This window comes from Hemicordylus capensis, chromosome 2 (assembly GCF_027244095.1).
Source record: "Hemicordylus capensis ecotype Gifberg chromosome 2, rHemCap1.1.pri, whole genome shotgun sequence".
Taxonomy (NCBI): domain Eukaryota; kingdom Metazoa; phylum Chordata; class Lepidosauria; order Squamata; family Cordylidae; genus Hemicordylus; species Hemicordylus capensis.
The window spans coordinates 228,004,360-228,032,150 of NC_069658.1; the positions used below are offsets into that span (position 1 = coordinate 228,004,360).

General features: G+C 45.3%; 1 protein-coding gene across 5 annotated transcripts; it reads left to right on the top strand.

Annotated features, from left to right (window-relative positions):
- Positions 1 to 975: 975 nt before the first annotated feature.
- LOC128345473 (zinc finger protein 135-like) lies at positions 976 to 22,927 on the top strand. Of its 5 annotated transcripts, none has more exons than XM_053297458.1 (6): positions 7,294 to 7,503; positions 7,897 to 8,529; positions 9,151 to 9,272; positions 12,510 to 13,032; positions 13,169 to 13,295; positions 20,325 to 22,927. In XM_053297458.1, the coding sequence occupies exons 2-6, from the start codon at positions 7,972 to 7,974 to the stop codon at positions 22,094 to 22,096; spliced, it is 3,102 nt and encodes a 1,033-aa protein (XP_053153433.1). In that variant the 5' UTR covers positions 7,294 to 7,503; positions 7,897 to 7,971; the 3' UTR covers positions 22,097 to 22,927. The 5 variants fall into 5 exon arrangements, with proteins under 5 accessions (XP_053153436.1, XP_053153433.1, XP_053153432.1 ...); XM_053297457.1 differs by having other exon boundaries at positions 7,295 to 7,503; positions 8,008 to 8,529; XM_053297459.1 differs by lacking the exon at positions 7,294 to 7,503 and adding an exon at positions 7,569 to 7,805.
- The last annotated feature ends 4,864 nt before the right edge of the window (positions 22,928 to 27,791 follow it).

The following is a 27,791-nucleotide window of genomic DNA, read 5'->3' on the forward strand; positions in this document are numbered from 1 at the left end:
CAGTAAAAAGGCAATAAAAACATCAAGCTAAAAATAAAAATAAAAACAGGCATAAAAACAATACAACAGGTATTCATGAATACAACAGGTATTCAACAAAACAACAGGTATGCATAAGTCCATCTATATAGTATATAGTATATAGTCCGGAAACTACAATTGGTACAGAATGCAGCAGCCAGGTTGGTCTATGAGTCATCTAGGAGAGACCATATTACTGCCATTTTGAAAGATCTACACTGGCTGCCAATAAGTTTCTGGGCAAAATACAAGGTGCTGTTTATAACCTATAAAGCCCTAAATGGCTTGGGCCCTGGGTATTTAAGAGTACATCTTCTTCGTTATGAACCCCACTGCCCATTGAGATCATCAGGAGAGGTATGTCTGCAGTTGCCACTTGCTCGTTTGGTGGCTACTTGGGGACGGGCCTTCTCCGCTGCTGTCCCAAAGCCTTGAAACACGATCCCTGCTGAAATAAGAGCCTCTGACAACTTTTAAAAAGTCTTTAAAGACACATCTATTCACCCAGGCTTTTAACTAAATATTGTTTTAATAGTATTAACAATGTATTTAAGGTTTTAAGGTTTGAATTGTTGTAGTGTTTTAACTTTTGCTGTATCATTTATTTTATTTTAACTGGTGTTTTAATTTTTCTTGTCATTTATTTTAACTGGAGTTTTAACTTTTTCTGTTTTGTTTGCTTTGTTGTGAACCGCCTAGAGAGACATGAGTTTTGGGCGGTATAAAAAGCTGTTAAATAAATAAATAAAAATAAATAAATAAATATGCAGATAGGGAGGAGCCTGTGAGAGCAGAAGCACCATGGTGATTGGGCAGTGGGGATTCCATTTGCAGATAGGGGGGAGGAGCCTGTGGCACCATGGTGATTGGGCAGTGGGGATTCCATATGCAGATAGGGGGGAGGAGCCTGTGGCACCGTGGGGACTGGGCAGTGGGGATTCCATATGCAGATGAGGGGAGGAGCCTGTGATGGTTAAGGTCAGTTGGAATGCAACTGTTACTGGTCAGAAGTAAAATATATAAAGGGATAGTGGGCAGGGGTCTGTGAAGCGAGGGGTCGTGAGGGAGGAAAGAGCCCCTTCAGGAGGAGGAGGCTGCCACTGTGTGAATTAGATGAGCAAACAAGATGAACAAGACCTGTTAACTAGGGAAGGGAGTGGGGGGAGAAGGCGGAGGAGGAGGCGAGGAGGGGAAGAAAGACAGAGGGGAAGAGCGAGTGGAGGAGAGAGAAAGATAAAAATAAGGGAGGGGAAGAGAGAAAGAAGGAGGGGCGAGGGACAGGCCCGAGCCTATCAACAGCCTGAGGGGAACAAGCAGCCATGGCAGTGCCTATTGGCAGCAAAGAAGGGCCCAGTCAACCACTGCTCCTGTTCGGGGCTACCGAGGCTATTGGCAGAGGGAGGCAGGCAGGCAAGGGATGGGCCGGGCCTGTCAGCGGCCTAAGGGGAACGAGCGGCCATGGTGGTGGCAGCAGCAAGGAAGGGCCCAGTCAACTGCTGCTGCTCCTGTGGGAAGGAATGGGAGTGGGGCTTGAGTGAGGAGGTCTCTGGGGATAGGGGGCTGCAGCTTGGCCACAGGCGCCAGCAATGCTGCAGCCACGACCAAGAGAGGTGAGGGGAATGGAGTAAAGGGATGGAGGAATGACCAAGAGGGGTGAGGGGGATGGAAGCAACCGGATGGAGGAGAAGGAGCATGAGTGCGGCTCAGGTGAGGGTGGGGAGATCTCTGAGGTGAGGGGGGCTGTGGCAGGGGGCGAGGGGAGCAAACAAGTACTAGCACGCAGATGCACTGTGTGGGTTAAACTAGTAAATCTATAAATAGCTTGATCCTAGAGTACAAAAGAGCACTTTCTTCTACATGAACTCTACTATTTATTAAGGTTAACTGGGGAAGTCTGTTGTTGCCCCTAAGCTTTGGAATGTGTTTCTTACAGAGATGTGGGGCTGGAGTTCTCTGCCACTTTGTAAAAGGGACTTAAGGACACACCTTTTTAATCAGACATTTGGTGCCGGATTGTTTTCATTTTTTCAGCAGTTCTAATTTTATTTTAAAGCTGTTGATTTTAATAATTTTTATAAACCACCTAGAGATATTTTGAGTCGGTGATATCAAACTATAATGAATTTTATTTATTTATTTATTTATTTATTTATTTATTGAATTAAAAATATATATTTTATATTACACAGCTAAGGAGTCTTACTCAAAGACACACATTAACATGAAAGCTTATCTGAGAGGGGGTTTCAGGACGTTTCAGAGCAAAAGAGCCTTCAGCCCCCAGCAGTTTCAAAGAGAAATCCAGAGACATCAGATCATTTGGAGCTTTGGGCTGGGGGTGATGGGGATGGCTCCCCCTTTAACTTAGGCAACAGGCTCAAACATGGTTTTCTCAGAGAGCAATTTGGGTAATGGCTCCTTTCTTACTTTGCTATAACTGTACTGTGGCTTTTATTATCATTATAAGAGGGCCTTACACCTTTTTTTTTTAACATATAGGAGCCAGCCCAAAGCTTTGGGAGCCAGACAGACTCTTGAGAAAATTACTGGACATAGTGATGGATATTGTAAACCCAGAGTGTAAATGAGCTTCTTTTCATCCTCTTTACAAGTAAAACCCTTAGAATTTTACAGGGCTGTTTAGGAGAAATCAGGATCTGTCTATCCTAGTCTAGGCAATTTCTATGTGTCATGGCTTACTGGCAACTGGGATTTGTCAAGCCTTGCTTTATTAGTATTAGTATCCCTACTAATTAGTATCGGGGTTACCTTAAGTGGTGCAGCAGGGAAATGCTTGACCAGGGGTGTATCTAGGGTGGGGCAGGCAGGGCACGTGCCCCAGGCGCCACTTGAAGGGGTGCGCCAGTGCTATGCTCCAAAAAAAGGTTTTTTACCTGTAGCCCCTTCGGGGGGCTTCCTAAAGGCCACATGGTGGTCTGCAAAGTTCCCCCCTCACCCACCGGCCTCTTAATTTACCGCTGCAGCCCATCCCAGGCTGATTTTCTGGCCCGTTCAGGACTGCAAACATTGGCCCAGTGACCATTTTTGAGGCTGCCACGCATGTTCAAATGGCCTCTGTGAGGCCTGGCAAGGCCTAGGGCTTTGCAGGGACCATTTGAGCATGTGTGGCAGCCATTTTTTTTTCACCGGCCATTCTTTTTAAAAAATATATTTTTAAAAATGGCCACCCCACATGCTCAGATGGTCCCTAGGACTTGCCAGACCTTGCAGAGGCCATTTGAGTATGCATGGCTGCCTCCAAAATGGCCACTGCACTGATCTTTGCAGGCCCAAACAGGCCTGAAAATCAGCCCAGGACGGACTGTGGCATTAAATTAAGAGGCCAGCAGGGGTAGGGGGAACCTTTGCAGACCCCCCTGCGGCATTTTGGAAGCCCTATGAAGGGGCTACAGGTAATTTGTGTGTGTGTGTGTGTGTGTGTGTGTGTGTGTGTGTGTGAGTGTGTGTGTGTGTCAGTGAGAGCCGCTGCCCGTCAAAGTAGACAATGCCAAGCTTGATGGAGTGTCTGACTCAGTATAAAGCAGCTTCCCATGTATCTAAGTTGCTTCTGTAAATCTTCAGGATAACCAACATGCATCAAAATTTTATTTTTATTTTTTTTACATTTATATCCCGCTCTTCCTCAGAGGAGCCCAGAGCGGTGTACTACATACTTGAGTTTCTCTTTCACAACAACCCTGTGAAGCAGGTTAGGCTGAGAGAGAAGTGACTGGCCCAGAGTCACCCAGCTAATTTTATGGCTGAATGGGGATTTGAACTCGGGTCTCCCCGGTCCTAGTCCAGCACTCTAACCACTACACCATGCTGGCTCTCAATCCCAGTGTATGAATATCAGAAGTATTACAAATGAATGAATAGCACAATGTGACTAAATGAACTGGAATAGGAATGCTCAAGAAGTCAATCAATCAACCCCAATTTTATACGGTACATATATCTGAGCAAAAATAACACACCAACTTAATGTAACAAAGTACATGCAAATGTTACAAAGAATCTTCCACAACATATATAGTCAATTTTGAAGTTTTATTCAGCACTTTATGGCTTCTGAGTTTTTTGTTTGTTATTTTTTTTTAAAAAAAAAAATCAAATATCTCTCCGGCCAAAAGAAATAGAAAGGCACTTCCAGACCTGTTGTTTAGTCTGGAACTGTGATAATGTGTTTACTGGGTACATGTATGCACTACACAATGTAGTTCTCCATCCTTTGTCAGCCTGTACTGTTGATGGAACTGCCTTGGGGATGATTGGTCAACACCCCCAGTTTGGGTGACTGTGGGGAATTTAGCTTAAAAGGGGAGAGAGTTCCAAGCAGTTTTAACTTGTGCAAGTGTCTGAACTCAAGAAAACTGGCCTGGGAGAGAGGTTTTAATTAAGAAATGGAGTTTATTGTAAGAACAAATACAGTAAAAGTAGTTTTTGCTACAGAAAGAATGCAAACCCTACAAGTATCTTTACTCAAAGAGGCAGGTCTCACGATCAGTGAGACCCGCTTTTGCCGATACTGCGGGGAGAGCGGGCTAAGCCCCCTCCCCCCGCAGACGATCGCTGCTGGGGGGACCGGGGGGGGCGAGCGTGCAGGGCATGCTGGTGAGACCCCTGGAACCGGGAGACGGCTTTTCGCCTCCCCTCTGGGGGTCTCCTCGTGAGTAGCCACGGCACGGAGCCGCACCTACTCACGATCAGATAGCCCGGGTTTGTGGAGCACTCGCTCCGCAAACCGGGGCTATGGGGAGGGCTACAGAAGCGGGTTACCCGCTTGAGAACCACCAGGCTTGCAGCAAGCCCAGTGGTTCTTACAATCTGCAAAAATCGGGCTAGGCTCTCCTAGCCCGATTTTTGCAGATTGTGAGAAAAGCCCCAAAGTCTGAAGAGCTTGTGATAGGTGGATCCACTGCAGGTCTAACCTACATATTCATTAAAATGATGCAGTATAGCCCTGAGGTGAACGATTGGACTGTACCACTTCAGGGTTGGTAAACCCTTCCTGTATTCTACCAAAAAAACACAACAGGGCTCTGTGGGCGGCAGGAGTAGAAATCAACTTAACTGCACACTTTATCTTTACCTTTTACTTCAGGGTACATGTGGGAATCAGGTTTTTGAATGTTTTTGAGCGTCCCCCTTTCAAGTTTGAGACTAAAATGTGGGAGACCATATATGCCACCCGGAGTTCCTTAGAAGAGGAGTGGAATACAAATGTGAAAAATAAATGTCAAAGAAATTATTTCTTTGTTTCTTGGTTGTTGAGTGCAGGGGGTTCTCAGACATGGGTCCTCAGGTGTTGGACTACAACATCCATCACCCACAGAGGTTTTTTTTGGCTGTGGATGATGGGAGCTGTAGTCCAGCAACATCAGAGGGCACACATTTGGAAACCTCTACTGTAATGAATCATGCTCCCTGTAGGGATCAATCATGGATGGCTCAGCCAATAGAGAGGCGACAATTTGGGGGACTGTTGGAAAACCCAGTTTACTGCTGAATTCTTACAGGAACTTTGTGCTGATTTTGTGTGGGAGGTGGGCTTGTTTTTGTATTTCCCTTCTAAGTTACTCTTTCCCACCCTACTGGAACAAAGCAGTTTTTATTCTAAGTTTGCATCAGATGTTTGGACAGGGGCCAATTTCAGTGCTTGCCCTGAGTGCTATTTTCCATAGATATGCCTCTGTGCTTGACTAACAAGCAGAAGGTTGCTGGTTCGAATCCCTGCTGTTACTATATCAGGCAGCAGCAATATAGGAAGGTGCTGAAAGGCATCATCTCATACTGCATGGAGGAGGCAATGGCAAACCCGTCCTGTATTCTACCAAAGAAAACCACAGGCCTCTGTGCGTGCCAGGAGTCGACACCGACTTGACGGCACACTTTACCTTTACTTTACTACTTCTTCTTCTTCTTCTTATTATTATTATTATTATTATTATTATTATTATTATTATTATTATTACATTTATATCCCACCCTTCCTCCAAGGGGTCCAGAGCGGTGTACTACATACTTAAGTTTCTATTTCGCAACAACCCTGTGAAGTAGGCTAGGCTGAGAGAGATGTGACGTGTCTACACCTAAAAAGATTAGAATCATTCAGACATTGGTTTTTCCCGTGATACTCTATGGATGCGAAAGCTGGACCTTGAAGAAACAAGACAGAAAAAGCATTGATGCTTTTGAACTTTGGTGCTGGAGAAGACTTTTGAGGATACCATGGACAGCCAGGAAAATAAACCAATGGATCATAGAACAAATCAATCCAGAATTTTCACTCTAGGTACAAATGACCAGGCGCAAACTATCATACTTCGGACACATTATGCGAAGACCCAGCTCCCTTGAGAAATGCATAATGCTGGGGGAAGTTGAAGGAAAGAGAAGAAGAGGACGACCAGCAGCAAGGTGGATGGACTCGATTACAACAGCAATGAATGCACCACTGAGAGACCTTAAAGGCCAAGTTGAAGACAGATCATCCTGGAGAGTACCTATCTATGTGGTCACTAAGAGTTAACACCAACTTGACAGCATTTAATCAATCAGTCAGTCAATCAATCCCTACTTTATGATGATGATTTTTAAAAAAAATTATTCAGCTTTCATATTTATTTGCAGTTGCCTTGCAGTTCTGGAAGGATGGGGAAATGGAATAGGCATATTTAAAAACAGATTAAATCCATGCTCTAGTTTTTTTTTTAACAAGAACATTTTTCATTTCAGTTAACATATTTGAAGGTCATTGTTGCTGATTGCCAGGAACAGAAGGAGAGGGGTACATGGATAAGATCAGAGATGTCATTTTTATATCTCACAAATTACAATGAATTACAAAAAATTGCCCTATATTGATTCACCCAGGCGTGCAAGTGTGGTTTAAGTCCTGGCTGTTTCTTAATTAAGAAAGGCATTGATTAGGACATTGCTTCTTTAAAGTAAAGAGGTGATTCGGGGGTCCCTCGCTTGCTCTCTCTCCCCGTCGCCCTGCTTCTTCCCATCCGTTCCCCGACCGGTCCTTTCAAGGCCCCCTCCCCACTTCCCTGCATTGCACTTCTCAATGCTGTCCTGGGGGCTCCCCCACTCCAGATGCATTTTGCATTCACCACATCCCTTGGAGGGGAAGATGCTGCAAACGTTACAGGAGTGAGATAAATCCAAGTCTCTGCATTTCTACAGAGGGAGTGGAGGGAAGTGATTCCTCCAATGCACCGTTCTACCCCTCCCCCAATGCTTCTCTAGGAATTGCCAATCGCTCGTCTCAACCCTTCGACTGACTCTGAACCGGAAGCCAAGCCAAGCCAAGCCTCGGGCTCTCCTCTCCTTTTGCTTCCTGGCAACATTCACTGCAAAGGTTGAATCGGATCCGGATTCCTTCCGAAAGAGGCCTTTGGGATGGAGGGAAGGAGGGAGGGAGACTTCCCCAACACCCCTCCCTGCAACATGAGTGGTCTCCCCCAAGATGGTTTGGTGAGTGAGTGCAAAAGGCATTTGGGTGGGGGGGGCACGCATAGTGGAGGACGGACAGGTGGGAGATGCAGAGGCAGCCAGGCAGGTGGGGAGATCTGAAAGGCTCCGGCGGGGGAGAGATGTCCAGCCCCAGGCAGGGAGCGAGGCACCTCTGGACTGGATGGGGAGAGAATGTGAGGGACCCCTAGAGACAGCCCCTGTCAGACTGATCCGTCCATGCAAGGCTCATCTTTCCTCTTCTCTGCTAAGACGGAGCAGTGCTAGAGACGTCATTAGCAAAGGATGGATCTCTTGTCTCTTCGGTAGGAGAACTCCTCCCTCTCTCTCTCTCTCTCTCTCACACACACACGACTCTGCTTCATCTCTAAGTTTTGGCTTTGTTCTGTTTTATAGGAAGAATCGCCCCTCATCACTAGTTGGATATGTAGATAGACTTGGGGATTTTGGACTTCTCTCTTGCTGTGTGTAATGTTTGCACAGACTGTGACATGTTCACTTTTGCAGGATATGGCCCCCACTCCCCCCAATCCAGACATTTCTTGCCTTAAGAAAGAAGAAGAAACGGAAGAAGAGGAAACAGATCATTCGAGTTATGCTGATGTCTGCTCTCCAAAGATGGAAGAGGAAGACTCAGATATCCCTGAAACAGGAAGATACCTTGATCCCCCCCAGACTGAAAGCAGAGAGGGATTCTGGGAAAGAAATGTGCAGAAAATCCTGGGTGAGGACATCACCAACTTAGAAGTACAGCGCCAGCACTTCAGGGAGTTCCGCTACCAGGAAGCCAGAGGTCCCCAAGAGGCTTGCAGCCAAATCCACGACCTTTGCAACAACTGGCTGCAGCCAGAAAGACACACAAAAGCTCAGGTCGTGGACCTGGTAGTCCTGGAACAGTTCCTGAACATCCTGCCCACAGAGATGGCAAGATGGATCATAAAACATGGTGCAGAGACCAGTTCTCAGGCCATGGCCCTAACAGAAGGTTTCCTGAGTCAGGAAGAATGCAAGAAAGAGGAAGAGCAACAGGTGTGAGAATATTTCATCCGGGCAGTCTCATCTAGGGGTAGGGTTGCCTATCAGTTCCCTGATTTTTTCTAGAAATCGCCCAGAGAAGGGATGTTCCAAGCTGCATAGGTCAGGTCTGGATGTGTGGGACAATTTCCAGGGAGCAAGGAGAAGTAGAACTGGAAGCACTTTCCTCTCAGCAGAGAACGGTTTTGTGTTTGCTGCCACTCGAATGGCTGTGGTATCCATAAAACCTACAGAGAGGCCATAAATGTCCAGGAGGAGGAGCTTCTGGCTACCCCAGCTTCTCCCCATTCCTACCTCCTTCCCTGGCTGTTTGGTATCAGGAGGGAGTCTGAGATGCCCTCTTTGAGTCCTCTCCTAATCCGCATGCTGCTCCCAAGCCCAAAATGACTGGAGAGGCAGTGGGGCATAGCATGGAGGTCTCTGTCCCCTGCACATCTCCCTTGTTCTTACAGAGTCTGCCTCTTTCCCTTTGCTTCAATCAGAGTTGCCCACCCAAAAGGTCCAAAATGCCACTGAGGAAGTTTTGGGTTGTGTAAGGGAACCCCCTGGCACCTCCTCTTTATTGCTTCATTCCATCAACTGTGAAGATGAACTGTTTTCCTCTTCTTCTTTCAGGATCTGGTGACATCTGAAGGGATGGCTGCATGTTGCACAGAGCAGGAGGGGACCTTGCTACATCCAGACCAACAGGCCCTGCACAGGAATGCTGGAGAATTGGGGGAATGTGGCCTCCTTGGGTAACAAAATAGTTCACAGAATTAAAAAAAATAATGGGCTGGTCCAGACATTACATCCAGACTGACCCTGCCTGGATGCTGGGTTCGGCTAGGGACAGTTGCTCTCCCTCTGCTTAAAGTAAGGGGGCCACCACTGGGAAGGTGCTTCTCTAACTAGTTAGTAGGGGTTCTTTTCCCAGTTAGTTCACATCCAGGAAAGCAGAGATCTTATACCTCAAAACGTTTGAGAGGAACTTAAGAACATCCACCTGCAAATATTTATATACCACTTTCCAACAGAAGTTCTCAAAGCAGTTTATGTAACTGCCAGGGGATTTATTAATTATATTTATTTATTTGTCATATTTCTGGCATATCTATCATATGTCTATACTGCCTGATATATGCATCTCTAGGTAGTATGCAAAGTTAGAACATAACAAATTTAAAACAGAAAACAGTTAAAATTCAGAAGAAATAAAAACAATCTTAGGAGATAAAAAACACATTAAATAATTTAAAATTAAGTTAAGATAATTTTTCAATTAATTAAGAGAAAACAAGTGCCTTTTGAGGGTCTTCCTAAATGGAAACAGGGCAAGGAGATCCTCTTATTTCAACAGGGAGCATATTCCAAAGCCGCAGGGCAGCCACAGAGAAGGCCCGGTCCCAAGTTGCCACCAGACGAGCCGGCGGCAGCCGTAACTGGACCTCTATGGATTATCTTAATAGGCGACAGGCTTCATGACAAAGTTTAGTGCCTTCTGAATACAAAACAGATGCTCTGCCACTGACCTACATCCCCCATACTCGATGGTGGCATAAATGAGTTAACCATCCACATACTGACTACACCATGACCTGCTTAAGTCCAGCATGGTGGCTGTACCATATGCCCTTAGACCATGCTCTGGGGTTCAGGAACATAAAAACAGCCCTGCTGGATCAGTCCCAAGGCCTATCTAGTCCAGCATCCTATTTTCCACAGTGGCCCAGAAGATGCCTCTGAGAAGTCCACAGGCAAGAGTTGAGGTCATTCCCTCTCTCCTACTGTTGCTCCCCTGCAACTGGTATTTGGGGGCATCTTGCCTCCAAGATTGGATCTTCTTCCCCTTTGAGGCCACCTTGGACAGAGAAGCTGATCTTGCAGCCATTTCCCCTTAGAATAGGCCTGCACAGCACAAGGCACAGGAACATAGGAAGCTGCCATATACTGAGTCAGACCCTTGGTCCATCTAGCTCAGTATTGTCTACACAGACTGGCAGCAGCTTCTCCAAGGTGGCAAGCAGGAGTCTCTCTCAGCCCTATCTGGGAGATGCTGCCAGGGAGAGAACTTAGAACCTTCTGTAGGCAAGAATACAGATGCTCTTCCACTGAGCTAGGTCCCATCTCCTAAGGGGACTATCTTACAGTGCTCACACATTTAGTCTCCTATTCATATGCAACCGGGATGGACCCTGCTTAGCAAAGCTGACTGGTCATGCTTGCTACCAGCTCTCCTCCTGGGGCGCCAGACCCGGCCTACCGGGGCCATTTGTGCTGGCTCCCAGGTGGGACTATCCTGCAGCAACAGTAGGAGCCATGAAGAGCTCTTGTCTTGTCTTGACAGTTGGCTGCTTGAGACCAGGTAAGATGCCTGTAGCAGTGCTGGAGTGACAAGCCGGTTGCTCTGCCAGCCTCAGCAGTAGTGGATGGAGAGGGCAGGAGCAGTAGTGGCAGTAGCCAGAGCAGCATCAGGCAGAGCACAGCCCAGAAAGGCAGAGTATCAGTTCCCTCATCTCTGAGTGAAGGCATCCTCTCTCCTCTCCGGAAACTGCCTTACAGAGCCATTCTACAGAAGCCATTCACACTGAAGGTCGGGAACTTTAGGGCTGACAAAAGGAAGTACTTTTTCACACAGCACATAGTTAATCTGTGGAACTCTCTGCCGTGGGATGTGGTGATGGCTTTAAAAAGGAGCTTAGAAAAATTCACGGAGGACAGGTCTATCAATAGCTACTAGTCTGGTGGCTACTAGTCTGGTAGCTATAGGCCACCTCCAGCCTCATAGGCAAGATGCCTCTAAATACCAGTTGCTGGGGAGTAGCAGTAAGAGCGAGGGCATGCCCTCACCTCTTGCCTGTGGGCTTCTCAGTGGCATCTGGAGTGTCACTGTGTGAAACAGGATGCTGGATTCACCCATGGTGTACCAAGTGAAGTTTACTCGCAAGTAAACATGGCTAGGATTTCAGCCTGAAGGCAACTGCGATTTAGGGACAGAAGGTTTTGAACCTGGGATCTTCTGCCCTTTATTTGCGTTCCAACAAAAATGTCACACACTTCCTGTTCCCTTTCCCAACTGCTCTTTCCTCTGAATCCTGGATATCTCCACATAATAATGTATATTATTTTTATTCATCTATTCAATTTTTCAAATACCGCCCCAAGCTTCTGTCTCTGGGTGGTTACTCATAATTTTGTTACTTGTGAAGTACCTTCCACTCCCAGGCTCCAACTTCCCTCTAAGACTATCCTGTCTAACTGGGAGAAACACCCAGCCCCATCACTACCTGCTTATTTATTTATTTTGCATATTCATAGACTGCCTACCACCAGTGTCTCAGGGTGGTTCACACAAAAATTGAAATACACCCATGAAGATTAAAAACCATGGAAAGATTCAGAATATCTAAAACAACCAACAATTAAAAGCAATTAAAACAGTTAAACAATAACACATTTTTTAAAAAAAAAAAATTAGCCAAAAACCTGGTTGAATAAGTATGTCCTCAGAATTTCTCTAAAAGTCATTTCTCTTAAAAAAAAAAAAAAAGTGACTATAGAGAAGGCCTGACCCAGAACTGCAGCAAAGGTGCCACTGGCAACTGTAGGCAGACCTCCCTAGATGATCTTAATAGGCAGCAGGGTTCGTGACGAAGAAGGCGTTCTCATAAAAATAATGATAATGATTTATTTTTTTATTACTACTACTTTGGTCTGTCTTCTCTTCTGGTGCTCTGTATTATTATTATTACATTTATATCCCACTCTTCCTCCAAGGAGCCCAGAGCGGTGTACTACATACTTACGTTTCTCTTCACAACAACCCTGTGAAGTAGGTTAGGCTGAGAGAGAAGTGACTAACCCAGAGTCACCCAGCTAGTATCATGGCTGAATGGGGATTTGAACTCGGATCTCCCCGGTTCTAGTCCAGCACTCTAACCACTACACCACGCTGGCTCCTATATGGCAGATGTGAGATTGTTAACTTTTTACAGGATGTGTTCCCCACTCCCTCGGATGCAGGCACTTCTTGCCTTGAAGAAGGGGAAAAGGTTGGCAGAAGAGGAAGGACATTCAAGTGGTGTTGGAGGCATCTCTCCAAAGATGGAAGCGGAAGACCCAGCTGACTCTGAAGCAGGAAGGTGCCCTGATGCCATCCACGCTGAGAGCAGTGAGGGATTCTGGGAAAGAACCATGCAGAAGATGCTGGATGAGGACACCAGCAGCTCAGATCGGAAGTTCCAAATACTCAAGCAGTTCTGCTACAGGGAGGCCAAGCGGCCCCAAGAGGTTTTCAGCCGACTCTACAATCTTTGCCTTCAGTGGCTGAAGCCAGAAAGCTGCACAAAAACTCAAATTGTGGACTTGGTAGTACTGGAGCAGTTCCTGACCGTCTTGCCCCCGGAGATGGAGAGCTGGGTCAGAGAACGTCGAGCGGAGTCCAGTTCCCAGGCAGTGGCCCTGGCCGAAGGTTTCCTCCTGAGCCAGGCTGGGGACATAAAGCAGGAAGAGCAGGAGGTGAGAGCATTTCATCCTGGTATTTCTATGGGGCAGGACACGTGTGGAATGGATTTGTAAAAATGCTCCCCAGTGCCTCACCTTTTGGGGGATTGTCACGTTGCCTCTGAAGGTGATAATGTTCTTCTCCTTTCAGACTCCGGTGACCTTGGATGAAGTAGCTGTGCCTTTCCCCAAGGAGAAGCAGGCTGTGCTGGACCCAGCCCCAAGAGATCTGCATGCAGAAGCCTTGCTGGCATACTGGGGGACTGAGGTCTCTTTGGGTAAGAGACCTATCTTTTTTCCATGGCAGACCGTGTGTGTGTGTGTGTGTGTGTGTGTGTGTAAGTAAATAGGCTGGCTTGGACAATACATACAGACGGGGCCAACCCCTATGCAAGGAGGGCCATGAACGTGCACTACCTGCATATGCCCAACACGTCTTAATACAATCCTATTTATGGGGCTGCAGAATGGTGTGACGGGAAGTGGGAACTGGATGTCCAGCTCGTATCCCTTATCACCCGTGGATGGAACTGGTCTGGATTGTGTGTGGGTTCAGATGATATGAATATGATGAATATATACAGGAGAACCTCACAGTTTTGCGTATCTGTGGTCAGGCAATGGGCGCCTGACCTTGGCATACGTGGAAAAAATCAGGCCAAAAAAGTTGTTTATTCTATGTATCTTCAGGTCGGGGGGTGGCAGGAAATGGCCTCAGAGATCATTTCCCGACACCATTTTGAGCTCAGGAGTGCTCAACCACGATTTTAAGCCAAATTTGGGGGACTTTTGCACTTGTGGGGGGCATGGTTGTCTCAACCTGCCCATATAGGCCCCCTATTTAAGAACCCTGCTCTGGAGATCCTGAAGCATCATCTGTGCCCGTTTGGCCTTGAAGCCTCCCTGTTGAGGCCCCGGCCTTATTTGGAGCAGCTTCTGGCTTGGACTTTGCATGCCTGCCTGTCCCCTTGTCGATGCCTTTCACCTGGCAGGCTGTTCCCCTGCTGTATTCATTGGATGCTTTCCCCCTTCTTGTCGTTTATTTATTTGTTAGTGTTTTACTGTGTGAATGTTTTCCAGCTTTAACAGACTAGTATTCTTGTTAATATTGAAATGTAATCTTTGTATTGTTTTAATGGCTTCATATATTTGTAATTGTTTTACATATACTGTAAATCCCCTTTGGATAATTTTAATGAAAGGCGGTCTATAAATCTGACAATCAGTGAATCAGTCACTATTTATCTTTACGTTTATATCCCGCTCTTCCTCCGAGGAGCCCAGAGCAGTGAACATGGTTATGTTTTTCCTCACAATAGCCCTGTGAGGTACGTTAGACCGAGAGCAAAGTGACTGGTCCAGAGTTATCCCGTGATTTTGTTGTTGTTTGGTTTGGTTGTTTATCGTATTTATATACTGCCCCCTATAAAATCTCTGAGTGATTTATGATTAAAACACAACAATTAAAACCTAAAATTGCATACAACTAGTTAAAACAACCAGCAGTGCAACTTTTAAACATTATAAACTAAAAGCTGATACAATAGGTATGTTTCCAAAAGTCATGGCCATGAATGAGTGGAGAGGCTGCAGCAGAAACGTGGACCAAGCCACTGCCATGTCCCCACTCCCCCGTGGGCCACATCCAGTTCGTGGGAGGATTGATGCTGTGTTGCCGCACCTCCCCTCCGAGTCACATGGTCTTCTACCACCAGCCCCTCTGTCTCTCTCTGGATTAGCGTTCAGTTTATTCTCTCATGTTGAATCCAGAAAGAAGCAAAAGGAACTGATTGATGACTACTTCACTCAGGCCTCAAAAACACAACACCGTGCACGTAAGGTAAAAGATGGGGGCTGAGGTTTTCCAGATTTGAATATTTATTTTGATGCATATCGCATTACACAACTTATACATATGCATCGTGATCCCCAGGCAAAGTGGGCGAACTTAGAGATAATGTTACAGGATAATTTACTCAAATTGCCTTTGATAAATAATTTAGGTAAGGAGAAGAAGAAGAAAAGTAACCCTATTATTAATACGATTGAGATGGTGTGGAAAAAATGGCAAAATAAATTGCTTCCCAAGATGTCACCCTTATTAGAAATGAAGACATATATGTCTGGAAATATGTCCTATTCAAAGGAATATGGGCGACATTTAGGAGAAAATTGTTTTATTAAACTTAAGGATTTCTACTCAAGGACCTCAAATTTGCCAAAGATAGATTTGATGAAAAGGATCACTTTGGTGAATGATATATTTTGGTTATTTACAAATGAAATTATGCATATATTATATAATTCTGAGTTTAAAATGGCTGCAACTTGCTCTTTGGTTAAATTTGAGCAGGTGTATGAAGAGTTATTAACCCCTGTGGAGCTACCTCAAAATTATATAATATCTTGTTGAATGTTGGTGCTTTCTCATTTTTAGGAATAAAACTTTCCTGGGAACAGGATATAGGAAATTGTATAGACTCAGTAAATTAGGTTAAGTTAAATAAACCTTTAAAATGGACAAGTAATGTTAGAATATGGGAGAAACAGATAAAAATATTATCTAAATGGCTTTTTTTTAAAAAATCAAATGTGTACACCGCCTCAAACTTTCATCTCTGGGCGGTTAACAATAGCATAAAACCAGTTAAAAACATATACAAAAACTTAAAAACAATTTAACAATTTAAAAATAAACCAGGAATTAAAACCCTTTTTTTTTTAGGAAGCTGAGAAAGCTTGGGCAAAAAGATGGGTTTTCAGGTGTTTTTTGAAAATTGTCAGAGATGGGGAGGATCGTATCTCAGCAGGGAGTGCATTCCATAATCTCGGGGCAGTGACTGAGAAGGCCTGTCTCTGTGTAGCTACCAAACGAGTTGGCAGTAACTGGAGACGAACCTCTTCAGATGACCTCAATGGGTGATGGGGCTTGTAGTGAAGAAGATGCTCTCTTAGATATCCAGGGCCTAAGCCGTTTAGGGCTTTATAAGTTATAACTAGCACTTCATATTTTGTCTGGAAGTCTATTGGCAGCCAGTGTAGCTCCATCAGTAAAGGAGTAACATGGTCTCTCCGAGATGACCCAGAGACCAACCTGGCTGCCATATTCTGAACCAACTGAAGTTTCCGGACTACAAAGTAGTCAAAGTGAGGTACAAAGGCAGCCACACGTAGAGCGCATTACAGGAGTCAAGTCTGGAGGTTACCAACAGATATACCACTGTTTTGAGGTCACTGATCTTGAGAAATGGGTGCAGTTGGCGTATCAGCTGAAGCTGATAGAAAGCACCCCTGGCCACCGCCTCCACTTGAGAAACCAGGGAAAGGTGTGAATCCAGAAGTACTCCCAGACTGCGAACCTGTTCCTTTTGGAGAAGTGTGACCCCATCTAGAACAGGTAGATCAAAATCATCTCTAGAGTTCTGACCCCGCACAATAAGTACCTCCATCTTATCTGGATTCAGCTTCAGTTTATTCTCCCTCATCCAGCCCATTACTGCATCCAGGCAGGCATTTAGGGAGGATATGCCAGCTCCTGAAGAAGTTGACATGGAGAAGTAGAATTGGGTGTCATCAGCGTACTGGTAACATCCAGCTCCAAATCTCCTGATGATCTCTCCCAGCGGTTTCATGTAGATGTTGAAAAGCATTGGAAAAAGAATGGAGCCTTGCGGGACACCATACATACTCGGATTTTGAAGAGCAACAGTCTCCAGTCAACACCATCTGGAATCTATCCTAGAGGTAGGAGCGGAACCACTGTAAAACAGTACCTCCCACCCCAACAACCTCAGACGTTCCTACTATGGTCGACAGTATCGAAAGCCGCCAAGAGATCCAAAAGGACCAACAGAGTCACACTTCCTCTGTCAATTGCCAATTGGACATCATCCATCAGGCCGACCAAGGCAGTCTCCACCCTGTAGCCTGCCCGAAAACCAGTTTGAAATGGGTCTAGATAATCAGTTTCCTCCAAGTCCGCCTGAAGCTGAGAGACCACCACCCTCTCAATTACCTTCCCCAGCCACGGGAGGTTAGAAACAGGCCTATAATTGCTCAGCTCTGAAGGATCTAATGCAGGCTTCTTTAGAAGAGGTCTAATGATTGTCTCCTTAAGACAAGGAGGCATCCTGCCCTCCCTCAGAGAAGCATTTATGATTTCCACCAGGCTGTCTACAGCAGCCTCCCTGCTAAATCGAACAAGCCATGTTGGACAAGGGTCAGGAGAACAAGTGGTAGGCCTCACTGCTCCAAGCAGCTTGTCCACATCCTCAGGAGTCACAAACTGAAACCGATCCTGTCGAATCACATAAGAGGAGTTGTTGGGAACCTCCAGCTCAGACATCAAATTAATTGTGCAGTCTCCATCTAGGTTGGCCCGAGTCTGAGAGATTTTATCTGTGAAAAACTCTTTAAACACATCACAGCGGGTAACTGATGACTCCAAATTCTGGTTCAAGGGAGGGGGAGCAGATACTAGTCCCTTCACAACTCTTCACAACTCCACTGGACGTGAACTGGCAGAGGGAATATGGGCAGAATATAACTGCCTCTCTTCACGTATTACCTGAGCCCAGATCTTTAGATGTGCTCTATGTTGCAATCTGTCAGATTCGAGTCGGGTCTTTCTCCACTTGCGCTCCAGTCACCTACTTGCCACTTCCATATACCAACGCGCCCAATTTGAATCGGGTCGGAGGGGACTCTTGGGAGCAATCGTGTCTACTGCCCTGGTGAGCAAGTTGTTCCAATTCTCAACCAGGGCATCAACAGGATCACCAGCAAAGTCAACACTGAATCTCTCCAAGGATTCTTGGAATCTTAGTGGATCCAATACCATTCTAATGGACCCCTCGCCCCTGTGGAGGTGGGAAGTGGTTGTAAGTCCAACCTTAACCAGATGGTGGTCCGTCCATGACAACGGGAAGATCGTAGGAGTCCCCACCCATGGAACACCACCCTGATAAGAGTAAAAGACCAAATCAAGTGTGTGACCTGCAATATTCGTCGGTCCAGAGACCACTAGGGATAAGTCCATAGTTGTCATGGCTGCTATGAACTCCTGAGCTACCCCGGACAAATTAGTCCTGAAATGGACATTGCAGTCCCCCAGCACCCCAGAGTCTGTGAGACTCCAACGCGAGTTTCGCGACCAAGTCCATGAGCTCAGTAAGGGATTCTGCTGGGCAGCGAGGCGATGGACAGTACACCAGCAGAAGTCCCAATCTATCCCTGTTCCCCAAACTCAAGTACACATATTCAATATGGTCTGATACCCTAACAGGGACCCTGGTATGGAGATGTTATCCTTGTAGACCACAGCCACTCCACCTCCCTGCCCACGTCCCCTCACCTGCTCCTCTACAGAATATCCTGGAGGAAGAAGCTGGGACCAGACTGGACCACTAGCCTCCCCCAACCAAGTCTCAGTAATACATTCCAGGTTGGCCCTTTCATCCATGATCAAATCGTGGATGAGTTCAGATTTATTTTGGAGCGACCTGGCATTACAGAGGAGCAGGGAAAGTCTATGTGGGTTGTTGGCAGTGCTCCCCGAGGTCAAAGAGCTGGCAGGACAGCTGGAAGGGGAGACCGCTATTAAATTTCTGACTACCCTTCTCCTGGAATGGCCTACTGACCTGCCAACGTTACTTCTTATGACCCCAAGGAAGATGGCGAAGATTAAAAAAAAATCTCTAATGCTAACTGTTGGAGAGGGTGTATGGAATTAGGCTCTTATAAACATATGTGGTGGGATTGTTTCAGAGTTAAAAGCTTTTGGTAAGCAGTGGAAAATGAAATAATAACTAAATTTAGAGTGTTGGTAATGCTTAATATAGAATTGAGATTACTGCTTTTGTTTACTGGAAATAATATAAAATTGGATAACAATGTTTTGGTAAGGTTTCTTATATTAGCAGCTCAACCATTAATTGTTCATAATTGGAAAACTGCTGAAAATCTTAATATCAGTAACTGGCATAAAATAATATGGGAATATATGCTTGAAGAACTTTTTTTAGCTTGATGTAATAATATGCAACAAAACCTAAATAGATATGACTTTAAACAGGTATGGATACCAGTTATAGAAACAGTGGAGACAAATAGGGTTTATTATAATCCGAATAAGATCTTGGTTGAAATGGTTAAGAAGCTAATGGATTGAATATATAAGTATGATTTATATACCAGTAGAATAAAACCTATACCAATTGTACATATTTTTTTTTCTTTTTTCTTCTTCCTGGCATATTGCAAATGTTTCTTTATCTTGTTGTACCATCTTGTTGTAACGTTAATGTATATTTCTAATATTTAATGAACTAATTTTTTTAACAAAAAACACCACTGAGATGCGGGGGAGGCATCAGTGTACTGATGATGCTGCAGTCAAAATTGCCAGATGATCTCCCCTGGTAAGGAGACGCTGAGAAGCACTGGAGACAAGATTGGGCAGGCAGATTCCTATAGCGTAGGGCAGACTGCTCCCCACTGAGGACTACCTTCTGTCTTTGGTCTACAGTGCGCAAACATGCTAAGGCACCACGGATCCAGTTAGCCCAACAGGGTCTTCTTTGGGGGGCAGCAGCTGCAGCTCTCCAGGGTCTGGAGGTTGAACCCGGGGCCTTCTGCCTGCAAAGCAGGTGCTTCGCCCGTTGAGAAATGCCCCGCCCCCTGGTTCATCACATTGGTTTCCTGAGCAGCTTCCTAGCAGTTCAGAGCAGCACGCATGCCTTAATTTCATGTAGTCAGACAACAACTAAATGAGCCAGGTAGGTTAGGCTCAGAAATTGCAACAGGTCTGAGGTCTGCCTGAGACCTTGGTAGCCATGCTGAGAGCTGAACCCAGGTCCCGATGGACCAAGTCCAGAACTCGACATTGTCAGCATCTTTCCACAGAAGCTATTTAATATTTATTTAAATTTATTTCATTTCATTCATTCATTCAATTTATATACTGCCCTTCCTAAAGTGGCTCAGGGTAGTTTACATTAAGATCAAAAACACATTATAAAACAATTAAAAAAAACATTGAAACCAGATTAAAATTAAAACTAGATATCATTAAAAGCCAGGCTAAAAAGACTTTAAGGCTCTCCTGAGAGTCTCCAAGGAAGATAATCTTATGTTTATGGGGTGCACATTCCAAAACCTAGGCTCAACAACTGAGAAGGCCCAATTCATCCTATTAATTAACTATTAATTAGCCATTTGTCCCCCAGGGAAGAAGAGCAAGGAAAGGGTGTGTTTTCAGTGACTGGAAGCTCCATGTTCCCCTCATCAGATTTCTCTCTTCATTCTAGTACGTGCTGGAAGGAAGAGCCAGAAAGAAGATGGAAAGTGCATGAAAACGGGAGCAAAGCAGAGGCCAGGGAAGAAACTGGTTCCTTCTGGAGAGGGTGCTATGCACGAAGTCCAACAGGACTCCAAAACATGTGAGACACGGTATATATGCTCAGAATGTGGAAGGAGCTTTAAGGGCAGGAGAGGTCTTGTAATACATTTGAGAATCCATCCACATTCAAAGCCACATATCTGCTCCGAGTGTGGAAAGAGCTTTGATCAGAAGCAAAAGCTGATTTCCCACCAAAAAATCCACACATGGGAAATGCTGTATAACTGCTCAGAGTTCACTAATAATCAGAGAACCTACACAAGGGAGAGAGCATATAAATGTTCAGAATGTGGAAAGGGCTGCACTTCTAAAAAGTTCCTTCTTCTGCATCAAAGAATCCATACAGGGGAGAAACTATTTCATTGTTCGGAGTGTGGAAAGAGCTTCAGTTACAAGATATCCTTGACAAACCATTACCGATACCACAAAGTCAAAAAGCCATATGAATGCTCTGAGTGTGGAATGAGCTTTAGTCAGATGAGCAAACTTAGTACACATCAAAGAATTCACATAATGGAGAATAAATGCTCAGAGTGTGGAAAGGGCTTCTTTTCCCACCGAAGCCTTGCTAGGCATCAGAGAATTCACAAAGGCAAGAAACTATATACATGCTCAGAGTGTGGAAAGAGCTTCTGTTTGGGCCATAGCTTCCGTTTACATCAAAGAATCCACAGCATGGAGAAACCATATACTTGCCTAGAGTGTGGAGAGAGGTTCAGTCGGAACATAGCCTTTGAGAGACATTGCAAAACCCACAAAGGGAAAATGCTCTATGAAAGCTCAGAGTTCACTTCCTGCCATAACATTATTAATAATCCCAGAAACCACACAAAGGAGAAACCATATGAATGCTCAGAATGTGGAAAGGGCTTTAGTTCTAAGGAACACCTTCTTGTACATCAAAAATGCCATACAAAGAAGAAAAAATATAAATGCTCAGAGTGTGGAAAGCGCTTCGGTCTCAGCATATCTTTGAAACAACATTACAGAATCCATAAAAGGAAAATGCCCTATAAATGTTCAGAGTGTGGGATGAGCGTGAAGAACAAGAAAAGGTTTATTAGACATCGAAAAAATCACACAAAAGGTATGCCATACATATGCACAGAGTGTGGAAAGAGTTTCTGTTTTCAGTACCAGTTTACTAATCATCAGATAATCCACACAGGGGAAATGCCATATATATGCCCTGAATGTGGTAAGAGCTTCAGATATAGGAACAATCTTAGTTTTCATCAAAGAATCCACATAGGAAAGAAACCATATGAATGCTTAGAATGTGGAAAGAGCTTCACTCGGAGTACAACTTTCACAAGACATAAGAGAATCCACACAGAGAAATGCTATATAAATGCTCCAAGTGTGGAAAGAACTTCCGTTTCAATGAAAGAACGAGCCTTACTAGACATCAAAGAACCTACACAAGAGAGAAACCATCTAAATGCTTTGAGTATGGAAATAAGTGCAGTTGGAGCCCAGCCCTTAGAAGAGGTTACAGAATACACAAAAGCTAAATGCCATATACAGGGTGAGACTTCAATGATGATAGAAGCCTTACTTGATATCAAAGAGCCCACATGGGAGAGAATCCATAGAAATAGTGAGAATGGGGAAAGAGCTTCAGTAGGCCGCTTAATCTACAGAAACACATTCACACGGAGCCAGTCTTGTGAATTTTAGGAAGGCATGGTGTGTGGAAGAACTTCAGGTGGCGAAGAGACTTCACATGAAAGCATTAGAGTAGGGCTTTTCTGGCCAATTGTCCCCCAATGCTAATGCATGAACTTTTCTTCCATGTGACGATGTGACTCCCCACCTCCATGGGGATAGATCCATGAGGTAGATCTGCCATTCCCAAGCAAGAAGTTTGTAAATGTCTCAACTCATTCATTTCACGTGACATCTTGATGGTATGGTAATATTCCATGCTCCCTGTTTCCCCAAGTGTTGAGAAGCTCAAGGAGCTGCACAAAAGATTTTAGAGTGTGTGTCTTTGTGCAATGCTGGCATATTTGCAAATCTACATAAAGTGCTGGGGAAGAGCAGGCAGGTACCATGACAGACAGGGCGTGTTCTCAAAAAACAACAACAGCACAGCTATCCATGGCCCCAGTAAGGTTCTTCCTTCCAACCATTAGCAGAATGTAGACCTCTTTCCCCAGGCCGGCTCCCTTGCATCTCCCCAAATTGTTCCTCCTCAGTCTTGGCTCATTGAAGAAACATTTTTAGCCATTAAAAAAACCGCTTTAGAAAGAGCAGCTGACTTTCACTGACTCTCCACACATCCTTATATTTTTGTTGCATGTTGAGCTTTTTAGATCGAATGTGCATTAAAGATATGACATTTATTGGTTTGTCAAAGTTCTTACTTTATATATTACCTTACTAATTTCTGTCTATAGTATGTATGTGTGTGTGTGTGTGTGTGTGTGTATATAACACTGTACTAACTACTAACTCTAATAAATGCATATTTACGTTGCTATCAATAAATCTCTCACTGGTGACTGACCCAAACAGATTCTGTTCTCACAAATTGTCAGCGTTGTGAATAGCCTCTGCCGTTAATTGATGTATTTTATTTATTTAAAATATTTATACCCGGCCCCTTCAGTAGACCACTGCTGAGGGTGGCTTACAACATTAATAAAATAGATGCAATATAACATCTGAGCTGCAGGGGAGAATTTGATCTTTTCTGGGCACGCTCTGCTGAGGTCATTTATCTCAAGAAACAGATGCAGCTGGCATATCAGCAAATGCTGATAAAAGGCACCTCTGGCCACTGCCTCAACGTGGGACACCAGTGAGAGGGTTGTGTCCAGAACCATCCCCAGACTGTGTACCTGTTCCTTCTGGGGACATATGACCCTATACAGAACTGGCAGATCAGAATTCAGAGATGTGAGTTCTGGGCGGGATACAAATGTGTTGAATAAATAAATAAAATAAAATAATGTCCTGAGTTATGACCCCGCACAATAAGTACATCTGCCTTATCTGGATACAGCCTCAGTTTGTTATCTTTCATCCAGCCCATCACTGCCTCCAAGAAGACATTTAGGGATTTTATTCCTTCTCCTGATGATGTTGACATGGAGAAAAAGATCTGGGTGTCATCAGCATACTGAAAACACCCTGCACCCAATCTCCTGATGATCTCTCCCAGCGGTTTCATGTAGATGTTAAACAACATTGGAGATAATACGGAGACCTGAGGGACACCATACCAAACTTCAGATTCTGAAGAACAACTGTCCCCAAGGGACACCATCTGGATTCTCCTTGAGAGGCAGGAGTGGAACCACTGCAAAGCGGTGCGTCCAACCCCTATACCCTTAGACGTTCCAGAAGGATACTATGGTCAATCGCATTGAAAGCCTCTGAGAGGTCCAAAACGACCAACAGAGTCACACTTCCTCTGTCATTTCCCAAATGGAGATCATCAGGCTGACTAAGGCAGTCTCCACCCCATAGCCCATCTGAAAGCCGGCCTGAAATGGGTCTAGATGATCAGTTTCATCAAAACTGCCTGGAGTTGGGAGGCCACCACCCTCTCAATTACCTTGCCCAACCACGGAAGGTTGGGTATAGGCCTATAGTTGCTTAACTATGAGGAATCCAATGCAGACTTCTTCAAAAGAGGTCTAATAATTGTCTCCTTAAGGCAAGGAAGCATCCTGCCCTCCCTTAGAGAAACATTTATTATCCCTACTAGGCCATCTACAACAACTTCTCATCCAGATAGTATAAGCCATGTTGGGCAAGGGTCAAGAGAACAGGTGGTAGGCTGTACTGCTCCAAGCACCTTGTCCACATCCTCACGAGTCACAAACTGGAACTGATCCAGCCTGACTACATAAGAGGAGTCGCTGGACACCTCCCATTCAGATAGTTCAGTAATTGTGGGGTCTAAATCCAAGTTGGCCCAAATACGAGAGATTTTATCCACCAAAAACCTCATTAAACACGTCACAGCAGGTAATAGATGGAGGGAGCACTGACTAGCCCTCTCACAACCCTGGACAACTCCGCTGGACGTGAACTTGCGGACGCAATAGAGGCCAAAAAGAATTGCTTCTTTGCTGCGCGCACGTTTTGCCAGAGCATAGATCTTCAAATGTGCTCTATGTTTTAACTTGTCAGATTCGAGTCAAGTCTTTTTCCACTTGCACTCCAGTTGTCTACCTCACCACTTCAGCCCCTGTAGTTCTTCCATATACCAAGGGGCAAATTTTGAAGCGGATCGGAGAGGATGCTAGGGAGCTATCATGTCTACTGCTCTGGTGAGTTTGCTGTTCCAGTTCTTCACCAGGGCATCAACAGGTTTACCTGCAGAGCAACCCTAGAACCCTCCAAGGCCTTTAGGAACCCTGCTGGTTCCAATAACTTTCTCGGGTGGACCATTCTAATGGGCCCCTCGCCCATGCGAAGGTGGGGTGAGTCTGTGAGTCCAGCCTCAACCAGATGGTGGTCCATCCATGATAATGGGGAAATCACAGGAGTCCCCACCCACAGAACACCACCAGAGTGAAAGACCAGATCAAGTGTGTGACCAGAAACATGCGTTGGTACCGAGACCTCTTGTGATAGGCCCATGGTTATCATGGCCACTATGAACTGAGCTGCCCCGGACAAATTGGTCCCAAAGTGGACATTGACGTTCCCCAGTACCTCAAGCCTGCGGGATTCCAATGCCAAACTTGAGATCAAGTCATCAGCTCAGTTAGGGACCAGGGGCAGTGGGGCGATCAGTACACCAACAGAAGTCCCAGTCTATTCCTGGTCCCCAAACCTAGGTACACACATTTGATATAACCGTGAAAGTTGGTTCTTGTCTGGGTGGTGCACGACGCCAAATAATATACACACACAGGGAAAAGCTTATGGGATGTTTACTGCTAGCAAGTAAGGCTTTCGGGGTGCACCCAAATCGAGAGCGAAGACCCCCAGTTACAGGTAAGTATTTATACACAGAGGGTAGCTTAGTCATCTACCATGGTGTAACAAAAGTCTTAGAAGTTTGCAAAGCCTATCATCAGCGCAGATCCACCTTTGTTTACATCAGAACGAACAATTGACCATCCCTTAACTCATATCAGTTTCCCAACATCCGCCGTTCATAGCTTATTCTGTTTCCCCATTCCTTGCCTCTTGTCTAGGTTTCTAGGTAGTAAGATACCAGCAGGTTGTCTAGGTAGTAAGATACCAGCAGCTGCAGCAGATTTACTCCTTAAGAGGCAAAGGTTACTTCCCTATGCAGAAAGGGCTGGGGGAATTAACCCCTTAGTTTCCAGTGTTGGAAGAGAATTATGAGACTTCATATTAAGATGGCTGTGCTGTGGTTCCTTAGTTTTAGGTTAGACTGCCTTCCCAACGTGGATGGTTTGCATGGGTATATCACATTCAATATGGTCAGAGATTTTAACAGGGATTATTGTCAGGGAGAGGTTATTCTTATAGACCACAGCCACTCCACCTCCCCTCCCACGTCTCCGCACTTGCTCTTCAACAGAGTACCCTGGAGAGATAAGCTGTACCAGACTGGGCCACCAGCCTCCCCCCAATCAAGTCTCTGTAATACATACCAGGTCTGCCCCCTTCATCCAGAATCAACCCATGGATGGTTTCCGACTTATTCTGGACCTGGCAGTACAGAGGAGCAAGGTGAGGGTCTTTTGGGGGTTGGCACTGCTCCTCAAGGTCAAAGAGGTGGAAGGTGAACAGCTAACAGATTTCTGACTTATATTCCCCTGTAACGACTCGCTGTAACAACTTCTATTCACTACCAGCACCAGAATAGCCACCGCACAGTCAGTGGGCACACCCCCTGTTTCTCCATTCCCCAACAAACCAAGACACATCTATAACACTCAGGACCTAAACACAACAGAAGCCAAAATACCACCACCTAGCCCTCACCCTCATTGCCCCCCAAAGTGGCTGCACCAAAGGTGCAACCCCCTTTGGTGTCGCCCCTTCCATGGTGGGCCCACCACCACAGGGCAGCAGCCCTTTTATAAGCCTAGAAAAATGGCTAGTCCGGGTAGATGGTCCTCAGGAACTGCTGACTCACTCCCCCTGGCTCCGAGCCCACACATATTCACTCACAGGGCAGCAGCCACAGCCCCACACATTAAGAGGCACACAAGCTGGCAGGCAGATGACAGCTGCACAGGCTCTCTGTGTAGGCAGCTCTGTGATCCGCATCAGCTCTAGGAACCCAGGATATCTATGTTCCACATTTGATGCTGGAACCTCCCTGGATGGACAGTGGTCTCTCGCACAGGGCAGGGAGAGGGGGCATAGATTATAGTAACAGTGTCCAAGGGTATTGCAATGTTGCGGGGAAGCCAGATGGAGTGGCGGTTGAACAGCAGAAGGAGAGGGGCGTGAAGAGGAAGGAACAAACAAGGGGAGTGTATATGGACAGCATCTGAGAGAGGGAGCTTGGAGAGTCAGAAGGCCACCTCAACTGTCTTATTAAGGAAGAGCATCAAGGGGCAGAATGGCTGTGAGGAGCAGGAAGACGGGCCACCTGTAATGCGGAGCCAGTGATGGAGCACCAGAACGCCATCCAGCATCAAACAGGACCTTGCAGAAACAGAAATCACTGTAAGAAACAAGCCCTGTACACTCAATTATTAAGATGTGTTGCAATTGCAGAGCAGTGTTCCCTGTAAAAGGGATTCCCAGATGGTCTTTAATTTTTTAAAATTTTTAATGTGTTTTTAATCTATTTATTTATCTATTTTTAATCTATTTATTCAGCTTTTTATGTATTTTAAATGTTTTATATTTTATATTATGTTTTAATTCTTTAAAATGCCTAGATATATCAATATTAGGCAGTATATCAATTCAATAGATAGATAAATAAATAATAAATGGCAGCTGGGGGTTATGGGAGTTGTAGTCAACAGCATCTGGGAATCCCAGCATCTGGGAAACAAGGGAAGATTGTTGCAGAGTATTGTTAGGATCCCTGTACTGATCAGGGGTTTGTACTAGGGGACTGCCATGGTCCTTTCCATCTCGCACCAATGGCGTAGTTGCAAATCCAGAAGTGCAGGCACTCTCCATGACAGCTCCCACAGCCACAGCCCATAGCCATGCCAGCTCCAGTGGCCAGAGCCTCCACTTAAATAGATGCAATAATTTGAGGGATTCTGTTACAATGACAATTTCCTGAACTGTCTCCTTTGCTGAGTAGGGTCAGTCCTGGTTTACATTTCAATGGGAGACTACATTTGAGCACTGTAAGATAGGGGTGTGCATGGTCCAGTTCGCATTCAGGTCCGGTTCACACGCTGGTTCAGGGGATATACTTGAAAGGGGGAATCCGGTGAGGAGGAGGAGCCCCCACCACCTCAGT

What these genes read in the sequence shown, in the direction of transcription:
- LOC128345473 (XM_053297457.1), top strand. Translation starts at nt 7,429, where the DNA reads ATGGAGGGAAGGAGGGAGGGAGACTTCCCCAACACCCCTCCCTGCAAC. An exon ending in GTCTCCCCCAAGATGGTTTG is followed by an intron (nt 7,504 to 8,007) that starts GTGAGTGAGTGC and finishes TCACTTTTGCAG; the next exon opens with GATATGGCCCCCACTCCCCC. An exon ending in GGGGACTGAGGTCTCTTTGG is followed by an intron (nt 13,296 to 20,324) that starts GTAAGAGACCTA and finishes TCTTCATTCTAG; the next exon opens with TACGTGCTGGAAGGAAGAGC.